Source organism: Fukomys damarensis, unplaced genomic scaffold, assembly GCF_012274545.1.
Source record: "Fukomys damarensis isolate Sample0158 unplaced genomic scaffold, DMR_v1.0_HiC HiC_scaffold_9, whole genome shotgun sequence".
Lineage (NCBI taxonomy): Eukaryota > Metazoa > Chordata > Mammalia > Rodentia > Bathyergidae > Fukomys > Fukomys damarensis.
Genome location: NW_022900921.1, coordinates 44,670,183 through 44,687,317, shown reverse-complemented (window position 1 = coordinate 44,687,317; position 17,135 = coordinate 44,670,183). Strand labels below are relative to the sequence as shown.

The 17,135-nt window shown below is 47.7% G+C and overlaps 1 protein-coding gene across 3 annotated transcripts in view; it reads left to right on the top strand.

Moving 5' to 3' along the window:
- Positions 1 to 17,135, top strand: part of Rfx8 (RFX family member 8, lacking RFX DNA binding domain) — a 68,755-nt gene that overhangs the window by 41,234 nt on the left and 10,386 nt on the right. For 2 of the 3 annotated variants that reach the window (XM_010637123.2, XM_010637120.2), the window contains exons 5-12: positions 1,580 to 1,640; positions 4,583 to 4,693; positions 5,478 to 5,555; positions 9,322 to 9,435; positions 10,463 to 10,613; positions 12,806 to 12,864; positions 13,211 to 13,367; positions 15,317 to 15,411. In XM_010637123.2, coding sequence (XP_010635425.1) covers positions 1,580 to 1,640; positions 4,583 to 4,693; positions 5,478 to 5,555; positions 9,322 to 9,435; positions 10,463 to 10,613; positions 12,806 to 12,864; positions 13,211 to 13,367; positions 15,317 to 15,411 — 826 coding nt within the window. The remainder of the gene's footprint in view (positions 1 to 1,579; positions 1,641 to 4,582; positions 4,694 to 5,477; positions 5,556 to 9,321; positions 9,436 to 10,462; positions 10,614 to 12,805; positions 12,865 to 13,210; positions 13,368 to 15,316; positions 15,412 to 17,135) is intronic. The other variant, XM_010637121.2, reaches the window with a different exon arrangement.

The following is a 17,135-nucleotide window of genomic DNA, read 5'->3' as shown; positions in this document are numbered from 1 at the left end:
TTGGTTTTTTTTTTTTTTTTTTACATTTTCATCTCTTTCTTCTGAGGGACCCAAAAGTAAGATATTCTGTTACTTTAACTTTATTATTTCTTTTTGACACAAAGTTATTTCATTCTCCACAAATTTCCTTAATCTTCATTCTCATTGTGCAGTGAGTGCCAGGTCCTTCTCCCTCAGGTATCAGGCAGGCCCCTGACTGGTACATGGGCTTCTGACTCTGCCCGCCAGTGAACTGCTCTAGAGACTGCTGCTGCAGTGAAACACTGGCCAGGCCTTGAAGGACCTCTTCAAATGCTTCACCTTCTAACACTGCCTGTCCTCCTTCAGGCAGGGTCTATGCATGTATCTTTCCAGGTTTCAGGAGTCTAAAGTTCAAATCTTTTGATGACAGCTGTCATTAAAAGATGGAGGATTGTCTCTCTAGTGGTTTTGTATCCAGGCTCTGAACCTATGTGCCTTGTTTTGGTTTTTGTTTGTTTATTTGTCTTTTGGGGGGGTTGTACCTGGCATTGAACTCGGGTCCTTGGGCTTGAGAGGCTGGCAGCGGAACCACTGAACTAAATCCCTGGCCCATATGTGCCTTGTTTTGAAGTAGTGTTAGGTGAAAACCTTGATTATGTGTGTAGCAAATTTTCTGTCCAGTTTTCCGTGACTTGGGTCAGAGAATAGATGGACACACGCATTCAGAGGAAAGCTGGGGGAATTTTGAGGGGCTGGGTGGGGTGTCAGATCTTCCTGTTTGAGATGAAAGCAAATTTCTTTCCCATCCCCTCTCCCTTGTATCCCTCTCTTGCCCTCCTCTTGACAATGTTGCCTGCTTCTGGAAGCTGAGCAACAGTCCACCACCTTCCTCCTTTCTGACACCTTCAAACATGAAGGCATGTGTCGCCCTGACATGGACAGAGCAGCCATGCCTACCTCAGCTTAGCCATACCACCTGGGCTCCCCAGGAAAGCTGGGCAGGAGACCCCCCACAGCCTTGGCATCAGAGGAGGCACATTCCTGGGGCGGGGGGTCCCAGGCTCTCAGTTTCTCAAATACCCAGCATTACCGGGAAATTGTGTCACACACATGGATAGGACTGAATATGTGCCCACTATGTGCAGCTGTCTCGGTCATAATACACAGATCCGAGGCCCTGTAAAGTGACACTTGCAGGTCCACCATTAATCACCAATTTCTTCGTTCTGAGAAGATGCTCAGCTACAACCATTGACTCAGAGGACATCATCACTTCTGGATTGATCATTTAAAAAGTACCGAGATCAGAAAGCAGTAAAATTTCATTTCCCTGATTTTTCTTTTCCCACAGGAGCAAATTGTACCCAGGATGATATTGTATCTTTGCTTCTGAGGGGAATAACCTTTAAAAATAAGTATAGGTTTGTCCCAGTTATAGAAATGGATTTTTTTTTAAATTCCAGATGTGCAGTCATCTCCATTTCTGGGTAGAAATGTGGAGGAAGATTTTGCACTGAAACTTATATCCCAAACCAATAACTTCACTGCAAAAGAAATTTCGTTCCAGTGTCCAGAGACAGGTGTCTTACTACAATTACTTCTCTGTTCTCTTTCACAGTGGAGATGTTGCCTTTGAAAAATCTATCGATTCTAACAACATCGTCCAGCAAGAAAGAACTGTGAGTGTTAAATGATGTAGATATAATAGAACAACAATGTTCAATAATTAGTTACATGGCACCCTTGTTCTGATGCTCTCATTCTGAGTGGTCCTTATCTGGTCACCCATTTGACCTTGATTGTTGGTGTTCCCTGGGCAGCAACACTGTTTGGGGACAGGTGTGGTCCTTGTCCTTGAGGAACATGCTATGTAGCTTCACATAAGCCATTTAACTGGATTTCCAGGTGTGAGGATGTTGGGGAGCAACAGACTCTGTGGGAGGGAGGTAAGAGGTCTAGATGATAGGGATCATTGATGCTGGGTGAAGGTATTTGAATTTGACTCAAGAGACTGTAGGACACCATCAAGAGAGTACAAAATACATTGGCTTTAGAGGTGATAATTCTGGGAATAGTGTGTTCAAGGATGCAAGAAGCAGCAATACACCCAAGAGAATTGATGGGGTAACTAGGAGAGGTAGATGGTCCCTCTATTGTATCCATAGGGGCTGTTACATAGTGTGTTGCACTAGTCAGCTTTCTGGTACTGTAACAGAATACCTGACACAACTTTAAAAGTGGAAAGGTTGGTGGGCATGGTGGTGTATTTGTGTAATGCCAGCATTCAGACCGAGGCAGAAGGATGCAAATTTGAGCCCCTGGGCCACTTAATGAGAACCCTATTTCAAGTTTTTAAAAATTAATAAAAGGACTGGGGATATAGCTCAGTGATAAAGCCTTGGGTTTAAATCCCAGTAACAAAAGAAAAATGGAGTAAGAAAAAGAGGAAGAAGAAGAAGTACAGAGAGAAAGAGAGGAGGAGAAAGAGGAAGAAAAAGGAGGCAGAGAAGAAAAAAGGGGTTTATATTGCTGTTTACTGTTTGGAAGTTTCAGTCTATGATCAGTTGGCCTATTGCTTTGGGGCTTGCACATCATGGTGGACAGTGTGTGGCAAAGCTTTTCTCCACATGGATGGGACATGATAAGAGGAAGAAACCAGGGTTCACCAATACCCTTTGAGGACACACCCCAAAAGACCAGAAGACCTCCCACTAGGGCCCACCTCTTATAGTTCCACATCCTCCCAACAGGCTGGCTCCCAGCTTTTAGCACAAAGTTCCCTGGGGGCTGTTTAATGTCCACACTGTAGCATGCATGCTCACTGAAGACTGAATAAGCATACAATAAAAATGCCAAGGAAATCTTTGGGTCTATTGAAAATCCCAAACCACATGTAAATACATACCTGGGGAATCTAAATTGAATTCCTCTCTTTCTTTCCTTCCACTTTGCTAAATTGTTTCTCCAGCCCCAGAATCCCTGCAGTTGCTGCCAAGAACCCCCTGCATAAACACAAACTTTAGCAGCTCCATGCCACCTTTTACTATAAATTTGTGAAGAAAATATTTTAATACATGGCATCTAAATTTGACTCTGGGGCTTGAGGTAGCTCAATGGTAGAGTGCACCTTAGCAGGTGCAAGGCCTGGGTTCACTCCCCAGCACCAAAAACTTAAAGTCAAAATTAACATGAAATTAGTTTTTGAAAGACCAGCTCCTTGCAATGTGTAATGAAAGGCTCATGCCTGTAATTTCTATGGAAGAAGAGGCTCAAGGGAATTGGCTTTTTCTGATGTTTTGTGCAAAGCACTTTTATGTGCTCCTTGTGCTCGCTTCTTGAACGTTCCAATCCTGCCCTGCCAGATGACTTCTGAAGAGGTGAAGCACGAATGTACTTGTCATGTTGCAAGGGAGGGATTTCCGTGAACTGGGACAAAGCACAGTCTGCCTAGGGCTGCAGCTCCTTGCTTGAGCGCGCCCACTTGGGAAGCTGGTGGAGTCTGGATTCCTGGCTCTCCCTGGGGTGGATGTTTTCACACTGTAGGTGCAGCGGGGTTTGCAGCAGGGTTTGCAGCGATGAGACGCCAGCCCAGAGTTGGAGTGGAGGGCTCCTTGGGTCTTCTCTATTGGAAGCGCTGAGGCCAGCCCAGTGCACTTCAGGGATAACTCATCCTTCCTGGTGATTCACCCCAGCACCACCCACCTGATGCCAGCAAAGTGCCAGCCATCAGATGGCACAGAATCAGAGCCAGCCTTCTGAAGTAGATAATGACCTGTCCCCATGCCAGGTGTTGCAGCTCAATATCCAATTTGAAATGTGTTATTTAGCCTACTTTATTCATAGGGAAGTTATTCAGAAAGCCATGGGAGAGCTGGCCTAGTGGCACACATCCATAATCCCAGCACCCAGGAGACTGAGGCAGGAGCATTGCCACAAGTTCCAAGCCAGCCTGGGCTACATAGTGAGACCGTCACAAAAACAGACAAACAAAAATGAAGGACAGGAGAACCCTGAAGAAATCATTTCAAATAAAACCCAGTCCTTCAGACTGGGGCAATCACAAGTCCCCTTGCTCAGAAGGGGCAGCAGTGACACCAGGAGAAATGAGAAATGTCCCTTCTGCCCTGTCACCTTTTTTCTTCCTTAGCAGTCTATAGTTTGCTATTTTACAGCAGTCTTGTTGGCTACATCCCTGAGATTTTTGATATAACGGACCATTTTTTATGAACCAGGCCTGACGATCCAGACAAGATGCAATTTTATTTCCAGAAGCAACAGTTATATGCAAAAAGGCTGTAGGAATGTGTTTGTGACATCAAATTATTCATCAGTCATATTTTTATTGGATGGGGTAATTCATAATGACCACAGAAGATGACCCTAAGAGTAGTCAGTTTGGATCGTACATTATATCCGGGCCCCTCCCTGGTGGCCAGAGTTCATAAAATTATAGAAAAAGGTTAACACTGCTTGGAATGAAATAGGAGGAAGAAGTTACTAGAATCAATAGTAGTCTAGGAATGCTCACAGAGACATTAATTTAAAGCAGCAATGTGGTCTTGACATGGTTTATATGCATTTGATTTTAAAGAAATGATCCACCATGTAAATTTTTTTCTAGTGTGAAAATAATTCACCACTAAAGACAGGTCCAGTTGTCCCTCCTCTATCTGAAATCAGAAGATGTCCTCTTTGGGAGCAAGAACTGGCAAAGAAATACTCCTATACAATGGTAGGTTTTGCCAGGTGTGGTGGTACACACCTGCAGTCCAAACTACTGAGGCTGAGGCAAAAGGATCACAAGTTCGAGTACAACCAGGGCTACTTAGCAAGTGTCTGTCTCAAAATAAAATTTAAAAGGGCTGGGGTAAAGCTCAGTGGTAGAGTGTTTAGTTTACCTAGTCTGCAGGAGGCCCAGAGTTCAATTCCCAGTAACACACACACACACACACACACACACACACACACACACACACACACAAAGGCAGGTTTGTCTCACAGGGGAAGCCATGTGATGTTTTATGCCATGTGATGTTTAAGGCAGGAAATGTCTCATTTGCCTGTAGTCATGGTTGTGCCCTGAGTTATATTTACCTCCTCACAAACCTGTGAGCACCATGGTGCCCCACTTCCCCAGGCGAGGCAGTGACAGGACACTTAGTCCATCCTCACACCTGTGTGTGAAGTCCCACTTGGAACTGTGGGGTCCCTCCTTTCTATGGTGTGGCCCTCCCTGCAACAGAGACACAGATCTTCTAGAAATTGGGGCTGGGAAATACTGGGTGGGGATTGGGGTTTAGGGAGAAAGTTGGCAGCCTTTAGACTGGTCAAGCAACACTGGAAATATGAGTTACAACATCAAAATGCAAATGACCTGAACCCTAAGTCAGTAAGGCCCACATCGCTGGGTGAAAAGAAACAGCCAGCAGCCCTGCACTGTCCTGTCCGAGTCACCCAGGTGTGGCCCCTGGGAGCTGCAGCTGGGTCTCAGAGGTCACTTCCCATCTCCTTTCTAGATGGCCTTCCTTGCTGATGAATACTGCAACTACTGTCAAGACATTTTGCAAAATGTGAAGAACCAAGAACTCGAGAGGGTAGGTTTTCATCTCTACAGGGCACGCGTCTGTGACCGGCTGGCACCATTCCGCTAGCCGGGACCCCTCCAGGAGAGCTGGGGTGTGCAGGGCACTGAAGGGCTTCGGAGGCGGTCAGGGAGTCCTGGAAGGTGGCCCTGGCATCGGGTTTAATCTTTGGGATGCCTCCAGGATGCTCGTAGCTGATGTCTTCCTGCTGTAAGCACAAATTCAGCTTCTTTTTACTTTTAGATCCGAATTCCTGCTGAGTTTGAAAGAAATACTGGCAATAATAGTCATCCTGGAATTTCCAGTGATGCCAAAGAGTTGGTATGCATCAGTGGAAAGACAAGCAGGCCTTTAAAGCAGATGATCTACAGTGGGAATTACAGAGTTTATTCCACAACTGACTGTAGAACATTCGCATGTAGCTCATGGCAGAGTGTATGCTTAGGATGTGCTTAGTGTGTGCTTAACATTTGCAAGACCTTGGTTCAATCCCCAGCACCAAAGGAAATCGACAAAAAGGTAGAATTGGCTATAGAAAACATAAATAAATCTGTTAGCTGTAAGATGAAAATCTAGGGAAACAAGAACACAGTCAAATGAAAATTTTTCCAGTGCTTTATTATTCTAAGCACTTGGACTTTGGATGAGAATAAAGTCACTCAGCAATAATCACATTCATTACCACCTCAATGCAAAGGACTCCGTGAGGGAGAAGCCATGGTGCCTTCAGAATGACCCCGATATCTGGGTAATATCATAATCATAGTGTAACCATCCACACATACACGCTTGGGATCTGACATAGTCCTTCCTGCCTCCATTCGTCCTGCATCAAATATTTACTGAAATCACACCTTGTGACCAGCACAATTTCTAGGACTAGGAAAGTATCCTCCACAAGACTTGAGAAATGTACACTCTGGTAACAAAAGGAACAATATCAGCCAGTAAATGAGACAATGTGAGATGTTTGGGAATAGCTGTTTATCAGTCCACTTCTATTGCTTCACCAAAACACCTGAGACAATCAATTTAAAATAAGGGAAGGCTTGTTTTGTCTCATGGTTTTGGAGGTTTCAGTCCAAAGTCGGTTTGGACCTGTCACTTTAGTGGAGAGGCTGCCCCTAACAGCAGGAAGCATGTGGAGGGGACTGCTCCTCATAGCCAGGAAGCTAAGAAAAATGAGGAGATGCCAGGACCCCACAATCCCCTTCAAGAGCACAGCCCCACTGACAGGAAGACCTCCCAGTGGGCTGCACCTCTCAAAAGTTCCAGTAGCACCACCGGCCTGGGACCAAGCCTTATAGCCATGTCCAAAGTGCAGCCTCCCTTTTTTCCCTCAAGGAATTGTCTCAGGCCACATTAAAGATGTATAACATAGTAAGGTATATAAATAACAAAACTTCCTTGAAAATATTTTAATTAGAACATTTTAAACAAGAGAGGAGAGAAAGAAACAGAAAAAGAGAGAGAGAGAAAGCAGACATGCTTGCAAACATATAGGTCTTTAGGGAAGGCCAGATCCAAACTATAGCGGTTATTATAACAAAATAGCAGAGGCAGATTGTTTTTATAAAGAACAGTGGTTTATTTGGCCTCACAGTTCTGAAGGTGCAAGGTCTCGGGACCTCACTGGTGAAGGCCTTCTTGCTGGCAACCCAAGGTGGCACAGAGCATCACACAGCAAGGGAGAGACTAGAAACTGTGTGTGTGTGTGTGTGTGTGTGTGTATGTGTGTGTGTGTTACACAGCCATCAACATTCAATCATGTGTCTCCACCCTGACAACCTTATCCAATCCTAATCACTTCCTGGATTAGTCACTTTTCTATCACTGGAACAAATTACCCAACATCTATAACTTAAAGAGTTTATTTGGCTCAGTTTCCAAGGCTTTAGTCCGTGGTCCTCCAGCTCTAAGACACGAACATCATGGTGGATAGGCAGGCATGGCAGTCAGGAAACAATGAGAAGAGAGAAGTCAAGGACAAGAACACAGCTTTCTAGGTCAAGACCAGTGACTCCCTTTGGCCAGATCCCACCTCCTCACAGCACATTCAGCTATGAATTCATCTATGGAGGAATCCACTGATGAGTACAGCACCCCATGATCCAGTCACCTTCCACACATATGAGGCTTTGGGGGAACTTTAGGATCTAAGCTGTACACTTCCCAAAGACCCACCTCTGAATGCCATGGTCAGATTCCATTTCCTGACTCTTACTACTTCACAATGGGGATTAAACTTCTGTATGAGCTCAGTGGAGCCACATCATATCAAACGACAGCAAGCTGTAGATTAGGACACATTGGGGGCCCAGGAAGGTACCAGAGAAGGCTGGAGAGTGCCTCCAAAACAGGCCCTGTGGCTGCCAATCCTAGAAGGAAAAGCAGAGGCTCAATGAACAGGAAATGGGGCAGAAAAGGCCTTCCAGACAGAGCGTGTAATGTGGTGAAAGACATCAAGATGGTCTCAGGCAAGACAAGACAGGATGTGCCTCAATTATATCTAAGGGTGAAGCCAGAGAGACAGAGGGCAAGTAGGCTGCTGCTAGCAAGGGCTTCATATGCCCCACAATGACTTCTGATTTATTCAGACAAAGGGAAGCAGTGACGTGGATTTGAGCATGTCAGGAGGTTTTGTTATAGTTCAAGTGAGAAGGAACAAGGTCAGTCTGGAGCAGTGACACAGAGAAGAAGGGGGCAGATTAGAGAGACATTTCTAAGGTAGGCCCAATAGGACCTGCCATATGATATTGGATGCAGGTGTTGAGGTTACTGTCCCTGTTCAGACCCGATGACCTCACAGGGCCAAATTCCAAAGTTACCAACCTAAGAGGAACAGGCTCCTGCATGCTATGCTTCATTTCTGAGTCTCTGCTGTGACATCTTTTCTAGAATTTATCTTTTTTTTTTCTTTTGTTACCTGTGGTTTTGATGGTTTGTTGTTATTGTTGTTGTTGGCTGCAGCACCAGGGATCAAACTCAGGACCTTGCTCTTGCCAGGCAGGTGCAGCACCACACCACTGAGCTAAATCCCCAGCCCTCCTCTTCTCTAGAATTGATGCCTCTGACAACAGGATCTAGGTCATAGGCCTATCACCATGAACTCAAGGGCTAACCCTCACTTTCTTGATGGCCTACACATGGGAATGGCACCTGCCTAGCATCACTTGGGTCCTTGCGGTAGCTCAGAATAACTATTCTGTGGAAATTTCCCAGGTCAAGAGTCTTTACTGGCTGGAAACCCAGATTGGCATCTGGCTCAAGAGAAGATTCTGGAAAGGCAACATGGAGGAAACAGAAAAGAAAGGAAGCTGCCATTTTGTTCCTCCATAGGCCTTTAGAGATGGCTTCTATGTAGAGTTACATCAACCTCTGTGCTTACACTGCCCTTGGGAAGCTTCCAAATCCAGGTCCAAAGATAGTCAAGATGGATGGTCAGTTAGTCAATGAATATTTATTCTCAACTCTTGACCAGGGTTTTCCTGGCCTAGGCCTCACCCTATCATAATCAACTAGAGCCCCCTGGTGGTGAGAAGTGGCTTTCTAACTAAAGAATATCCTCAAGCAATTTATATTCCAGGCCCAGTCCAACAGGCAGGCACTCTGATGGACACAATCTTCCCAAAAGACAGCCTGGGAAAGCAGATGGACAAAGCTTTATATTCATCAGAATGGATTCACCTCATTATCCTTCGGGGCTAATTAAATCTGCACCGAGATTATTCTCCCAAGGCACAAAATGAGCTCACAGTGCTCTGTTCTTTTCCACCAGGTGCAAGACTTGCTTATGTCTTTCTGGAAATCTCTACAGCAAGACATAGTAATGTTCATGGCCCTTCCTGATGTGTGCCAGCTCTTGAAGTCCTATGATGCACAGCTGTACAAGGTAGGAAGACACTGTCTCTGCTCTGTGTCCTTCCTGGAGTGCCCACCTAGAACTCTAGCCCACCCCTCACCCTGCAGTGTTCATGGACTCCAGGTCCTCCAAGGAGTAACTAATGGGGCGATGGGCCATGAGCCTTTTGATCTCTGTCTGAAACTCAGCTTTCCTGATTTAATTTCCTCTTGTAAAGAAAAATCCACAGCACACAGGGACCTGTGATTCCAGTGCCGGTGACCCCAGAACTGAGCCAAAGTTCTTTCCCTGGACATTTTAAACAAAGAAGACATTTTAAAATAAGCCATCAAAGGGCTGGGGGTGTAGCTCGGTTCCTCTGCCTACCTTGCAAGCTAAGGGCCTAAGTTCGATTCCCAGTACCAAAAAATAAATAAATAAATAAATAAATAAATAAATAAATAAGCCATCAGGACAGTTGCTATGGAGTATGAGTAACAGCCAGGAATCTGATTTGGTTTTGTTTGAAGCTGTACTCAAAAACAGTGGTCATAAGTTTGAGGGTTAGTTATTTATCATTTTGTCATAACACGCACTTCTGTGAGTCACAAACCTTAAATTTTGTTAGTTTTTTAGGAAATAATTCTTGTGCTTCTCAATTTGTAACACAAAAGTGCCAAACTGGAGGCTTGTTTCAATCCTTAAATGTGTTTGGTGTGACCCACCTAGTGTGGGCAGCATATTTTTAAGTTAAGGGCTAGGGCTGTATAGTTCCTTGGTCGCACTCCTGCCAAGCATGTGGGTTCAATCCCCTGCACCAAAGGAAAAAAAAAGGGGGATTTACCTCAGTGGCACCATGCCTGCCTCCACGCAAGCATAAGGTCCTGAGTTCAATCCCTGGTGCTGAAAAAAACAGACATCACTCTTTGTAAACAGTTCAAACTCTGCTGCACCAGCCCAGTACCCTCAGACTTCAGTGATAATTCCTGACCCTGTGGCCCTGGAGAGCTTTGGTTCTGGTAAGTAGCAGCCCCTGAAGCAGCTACTGAGTCACAGCACCCTGATCCTTCCATCACAGGGACTTGAAGATATTCTCCTGTGTGACTTTCTGGATGCCGTTTCTATCCAGTACCTGAAATCTGTCCGGTTATTTAGCAAGAAATTTAAGCACTGGCTTCTTAAGGCATTGGAAGGTTTCCCATCCCTCTTGCAGGTCTCCAAACTCAAAGGTAAGTCCCCACCACCCCAAAACAAATTATTTTGTTTATAATGTTTGTAAATACACAATGATTACTTTCATTGTGGGGTGTTGGTCGTATACATAGCACAATTTTTCACTTCCCATCCTCCCAAACCCCTTCATCTCTTGCTCCTCTTCCTATTTACAAAAGATCTATCTCCCTGTTTTCTACTATCTTTTATTTTGCTCTTTAAATTATTTATGCTTTGGACTTCTCATATAAAAGAAACCATGTGATATTGAAGCTTGTGTGTCTGGTTTATTTTACTAAACATTATAGCCTCCAGGTGCATCCATTTTTCTACGAATGCCTCAAGTCTATTCTTCTTTGTAGAAGAGTAGTACTCCACTGTATGTAAACACATTTTCTTTATCCACTCATCTCTTGATGAACACACAAGCTGCTTCCAAGATTTAGCTATTGTGAATTGTGCTGCTATAAACGTGGATGAGCGTGGATCACTGCAATATGATATCTTTGAGTCTTTGGGGAAGATAACAAGAAGGAAAACAGCTGGGTCAAATGGAATTTCTAGTTTTCATTTTTTAAGGAATCTCCATGATGATCTCCACTGTGGTTGTAGTGGTTTACATTCCCACCAATGGTGCAGTAAGATGAACAATTTAAAGTTCTCACTGAAGAAACCCAGTCCCCTGCTGGGTAGGGTGCCATCTTGTCCTACACAAAGCCAGTCTGGACCCCTGAGGGCTCGGCGCTCTCTCTCCCTTAGTGCTGGGCCTGGGTCTTGGCTGACACCTTCACACCGTTTTTGGAGATTCCCCTGTGAGCAGTCATGTGGACTCAAGTCCAGTCCACAGGGCTGGGAATCTGAGAACCACACCACTGCAGAGTGGGACCTGAGCCTCTGGGCAGTTCCTGGTCACTTGTGAGCATTGTTAGTCTCTTTGGCTCTGGCTCCAGCCTCCTTCTGGTCTCTCGCTGCTCTGTGTGAAGTGTTGTTTCCTCCTTATAAACCACTTTGTAGCCTTAGCTTCCTTTCACCTCCAGGAACTCTGTCCCTTGCATCACATGGTCCCCGCTGACTCTCCAGAACGCTTGTCCCCTCTGTCTGGCTGCCGGGAGTGCTCTCTAAGTAAAGGTTGAGCACCCCTAGTCAGACAACCCTGAATCTGAAACACTCCCCAATCTGACACTCCTTGGGCGCCGACTCAATGCCACAGGTACGAAGTTGCACATCTGGCCTGAGAGGCTGCGTCGTCCCAGGGAGTCGCAGGTGTGCCACCTGTGTTGAGCAAGCTGACCTTCAGGAGAGTGTTTATGAAACATAATGAGCTTCACATTTAGACTTGGGCCCCATCCCCAGAAAGCTCATCCTGTGTATGCAGATATTCCACAATCCAAAAGAAAATCAGAAATCTGAAACACTTGTGGGCCACCCATCTGGGAGAATGTGCTGAACCCTGTGCTGCTGCCCCAGGATGCCAGGCTCCCTCCGTCTCTGCAGGGCTTCCCGTCATGAGCCTGAGCTGTGCCACTGGCCTCTCTGTGCTACCTCGGCTCAGGGGCCCTTTAAGTGTCACCACACAGTCCCGCCCACACCTGCTTCCCCTCACCCTGGTGAAGTCTGATCCTGACCCACAGTCCTTTCTGGTGTCCCTCCCTTCCCACGTCCACCCTTCCCCCAAAGCGCAGCGGCTCCCTCATACCTGAGCCCTGCCTCCTCGGCTGTTTGCTCCCAGGTAGCACAAGGTGGTGTCTTCCAGGACAGACAGAGCCTTGTCTCCTGCTGCCCCGGCCCCCAGCTAACACCCTGATCCCAGTTTCCACCACTTGGAAATTTGGAGCCTAGTCAGATGGGGCCACAGCTCAGCAGACAGCAGGGGGGCGATGTGGAAAGGGAGGGACAGAGTGAGGCTGCGCTTGCTGGGGTGAGGAGGGGTCTGTGAAAGGGACAGAGGCTGCTCCAGCCTTCCTGTGGCCCCCAGCACCCACTCCAATTCAAGCCCCCCCACACTGTGAACAAACAGGGTACAGAGCCCTGACAGATGCTGGACTGACACAACTTTTGGCACATGGAAAATATTTCAGCCCCAGGCACTGGGGAAGGTAGGGACAGCTCAGGCTCTGTGTCCCAGCTCAGCCCTGTGCACCTCCTCCTCTCCCAGGCATGGGAATCTGAGGACTGTACCAATCATGGCCTCATGCATTGTTCTCCGCAGAGGTCACCGTGTTTGTCAACAGACTCCGGAGGAAGACGTACCTGTCCAATATGGCAACGGTAGGTCACAGGCAGGACAGAGCAGAGGGCTCGAGGTCAGAGCAGAAGCTGAAAGTCTCCCCCAAGAGCAGAGAGTCTGGGCTTGCTGAGAGGTGGGCAGAGAATAAGAAAAGGAGGAAAAAGCCACGGTGCCCCTGAGTCCCAGGAGCAGCAAGGCCAGTCTGCAACAGGTGAGAGGTGAGCATTCTGGTGTAGGTTAGGACCCCAGGGTAGAGGATCTTACTCAACTCCATTCTTCTTTCTCCTCCACGACAATGACAGAAGCTTGGTTATGTTGGAGGGGCAAACCGGGCAACAGTCACACACCATGGTTTGAGAGGTCATGACAACCCCCCATTGTCTTTAGACCATGAGGACCATGCTGAGAAACAGCAGGAGGGTCAGGCTCCTGAAGTCAGATCTCCAAGCCATCATCAGCCAGGGGGCCTTGGACATCTCTCCGAAGGGGCTGGCCAGTGACCTGAGCCACACAGAGGAGCCCGAGAGCGCCCCAGAGATGAAATGTAATCCTCCTCTTGCACTTTTCCTGGCCGGGGTATTGGGTGTCTATTTAGTGCTAGCTTGGCTGTCACGGCTACTTCCTCAATATACGACAAACTCCTCTCCCTCTCTGCTGAGCTAACGCATGAGCTCACGCAGGTCTTCCTGCCAGGGTGACAGCGTCCAAGACAACACCCTGTAGCCCTGCAGCCCTGCAGCCCCAGCTTCCAGGACCTTCCCAAGTATCACACAGGGCATTTGGCTGCTCCGTGTTTGCTGAGTGAATGAACAAATGGAGTCTGACATTAAGTGTTCAGGGCTGCCATGGGACAGTATTTCTTTCTAGGGTGTCTCCCTTAAGAGAAGCTCTTGTTTTCTACATTCCCCCTTATAAATACACGGACTCAAGTTTCTCTTCTGTCAAAAACTGGATGGACCCAGCTCTGCCTTGCCAGGTTCCAGTGCCCCCACTGCCACAGCATCAAGTGTCCTTTTTAAGAGTGTGCAGTTTGGCAGTGGTGCTTGTTACCACCTTACACAGCTGTGCAGACCAGTGACAATGAAGCACATGCATGGCCTTGCCCTTTGCCATCTGACAAGTGTAATTATTTTGGAAGGAAAAAAAACCTTCCTTCTGCAAAGAGCCTGTGCTGCAGGCTGACCCGTGATGTCCCTAGTGGGGGGCATCTGCAAAGACAAGAACCTCCTCAGACCTAGGGAAAGAGTGACGCCCCCTCCCCTGATGACATGATGTGCACCAGGAGGCGGCCGCAGGTGCCAGGCTCCTGTTTTGGATGCCCCGATGAGATCAAGTAGGCTCTCCCTCCGTGGGCACAGCCCTTCCAGGTTCTCTCACCAGAGTGTGACGCTGCTTGCCTGGTCTCTGTGAGCTCCTTCAAGGCATCACCTGTGTCTTTTCACCTCGGTCCCCCAGCATGGTGTTGGCACACAGCAGCGCTTCGGTATTCCTTAGCCAGATGAATCTGTAGGTCCAGAACCCATAAATTATCCCATCTTCTCCTTCACCTTGATTTAGGGCTGACCTTGGTAAGGTTGCTCCATTTATTAAAATACTGAAATACATCCATACTTGTTAGTAAGTGGCCTGCCACCATCCTGTCTGTGGTTCCTGTCCCCTGGCTCTCCCCAGTCCAGATTCCCCCCTCGACCATTCCCCTTCCTCTGGCCCAGCACCATGAAGGTCAGCCAGAACCTTACAAGCTCCAGAGGCCCCTCAGCATCCTGATTAGTGGGACCCCTAAGGTCTTGCCCAGGCATTGGCTCCCAGGAAGCCTCAGGGGGCTGGCACACTACCTGCTGGCTACTTAGGGCTCCCTGTTGGCATCTCTGAGCATCTACAAGAGATGGCAGAGTTTGGCTGAGGGCAGCACCTGGACAGACCATGCAGATATCCAGCAGGTGTGGTCTTCGAGGTCAGGTGACCCTCAACCCAGCCTCAGCCAGGGTCCCCTCCTCTGCCTCATGGGCAGGGGAGTTCAGAAAGGTGGGAAGATCAGAGCCGTTTCTTTCTCCCTCGATGGATCCTACCTGTGCAGGTAGGGGACCCAGACCTGGCGTCATGCACTTGCTCCCTGATGGAGTGCATTACCCCAAGCAAGGTACTGTCTGGCTTTGATGTCCTGGCACTGAAATGGCATTAATAATCGAGCCCTTTTGTGAAAATATCAAGGACAGGTGAGGTCATGTCTGCCTTGCAGTGAGCTCACCCGAAGCCAGCTGTGTGGTTACCAGGCAGTGTCGTTCCAGGCCTAGCTCTCTGTCTCAGCAGTGGCAGGAGTCGGGGAGTGTGGCTGAACTTGATAGCTGCAGAGATGACAAATCCTTTGTGCTCCAGCTGAGTTAGGGCCTTGCTGAATCCCTTTGAAATGATGTTGTTTCCTTGGTTACCTAGGACTCAGGAAGGAGGCCTAGTCTTCTTCATTTTTGTTTGTTTGTTTGTTTGTTTTTATAGGTTTAAGCTGTTTAATTTCTCTGCTGGGAACATCAACAGATCTTGGCATATTCCTGAATTGTCTGTCTTCACATCTCCAAGTATTTGTCTTCCAGGTACAAAGCTGTGATGGTTTATGGGGAAAATTGGGTGTTGATCATTCTGGCTAAATTAAAGCCTGCAGTGCGCATTCCCTGCCCAGAGGACTCTGAACCGGATGACCGGACAGTGCCACGCCCAGCCATAGCACCCATCCTTTGTGTGTGAAGCCCAGGCATCCTTTTGAACCATCCCATGCCCCAAGGCTGTGAGCAAGTGGCTCTCTGGCAGTCGGAGTATCCAGGCTGGCCTGGGTGGTGGGACAGGGAATTGGTGTCTCACTCGGTGAGAGCGTGTGACACAGCTGTGTGTAGGCACTTACGTGGGTCAGCTTGTGTGTGCAGGTGGGTGTGCTTGTGAGCGCAAGTAAGGGTGAGTGTATGTACATGATTGTTTGGGTAAGCATGGGTATGGATTTGTGTGTGAGCGTGTGTGCACGGCATGGGCCTCTGGGGGAGGAGCAGGGCTTGTCTAGGCAAACACATTCCAGTAAAGTGTCACTTGATTTCAAAACCTCAGAGATGCACCATGGCCGTGGATCAGTGAGGAGCACTTGCCTAGCACGTGCAAGGTCTTGGGTTCCATCCCCTGTGCTCCAAAAACACACCCAAAAGAACCCCCCAAGATGACCTGGTCTCAGCTGAGTGTGACTCTGGCTTTGTGGCCATCTGTCCCTCGGGGTCACTTCCACACGGTCCCTATCCACCTAGTCAGCCTGGAAGAGCTGGAAATGGGCCCTGTGGGTGGGGAGTCAGGGTGAAGGATTCAAACGGCAGCACACCCACATCTGCAGCGGCACTTTCTGAGGCTATGCGGGAGGATGGGGCTTGGCCTGGGCTGAGGAGGGCACCTGGTGCTGAAACGAGCAGAGAGAGGGGCACCCATGCTCTGGAGAGACCTCTTGGACAGCAGGGGAGGATGAAGGTTTGTACAGAGGAGGAGGAAACTCCAGGGCACAGAACCAAGAGCAGGGGCCCGGGGACCAGCACACAGCTTTGGGTGTTCTTTAGTCTCTGGCCACACTGCTGCCACTTCCCTGTCCCATCCAGTTTGGCCTTATTCATATCCCTGACCTCCTGGTCAAAAAGAAAGAGCAAAAATATAAACTGAATCCATGAAGACTCTAGAGGACTTGGGGGACTTCAGAACCAGAAACCCCTAGGAAGGAGATGAAAGCTATGTCCAACCCTCAGGGTGAGTCTGCTTCTGTTCTTCACTTATTGAAAAATAATCACCCCGGATTGTGTGTGGTGTTTGTTCCTCCTTATTGGTCCAGGCTGAGCTCAGGCCACAGTGATGTCTGAAACTGCATGACCGATGAGACATTCATTCACTCGTAGCTAAAGGACTTCCGAGTCACTGGTAGGAACTATCATGGTTTGTCCTGCTTTGGGACACTTGCTCAGCCCCTCACTTTAGCCAGGATGAGCCCCCAGAGACCATTGTGCCAATCCTGCCTACAAGCAGCCCAACAGGCCCTGCTGCATTGTAAACCATGTGGCTTGGTGTCCCCTGATCTCTACTATCAAATTTGCAGCCCACACCAATGAGGCATGTTAGAAAAATGATGTTTTGTAAGTGAGTGCCTTTGAAGGGCCTGTTTTGTAAAGCAGCTTAGCTGATTTCAAAAAGAAAAAAAAAGTCAGACTCCTGTCCATAAACACTCAGACTGTTCCACAATAGGCTTTGGGTTTGCAGGAGGATGACTAATGGCTTTAATTGCTAGCATCTGGCTGTCTGC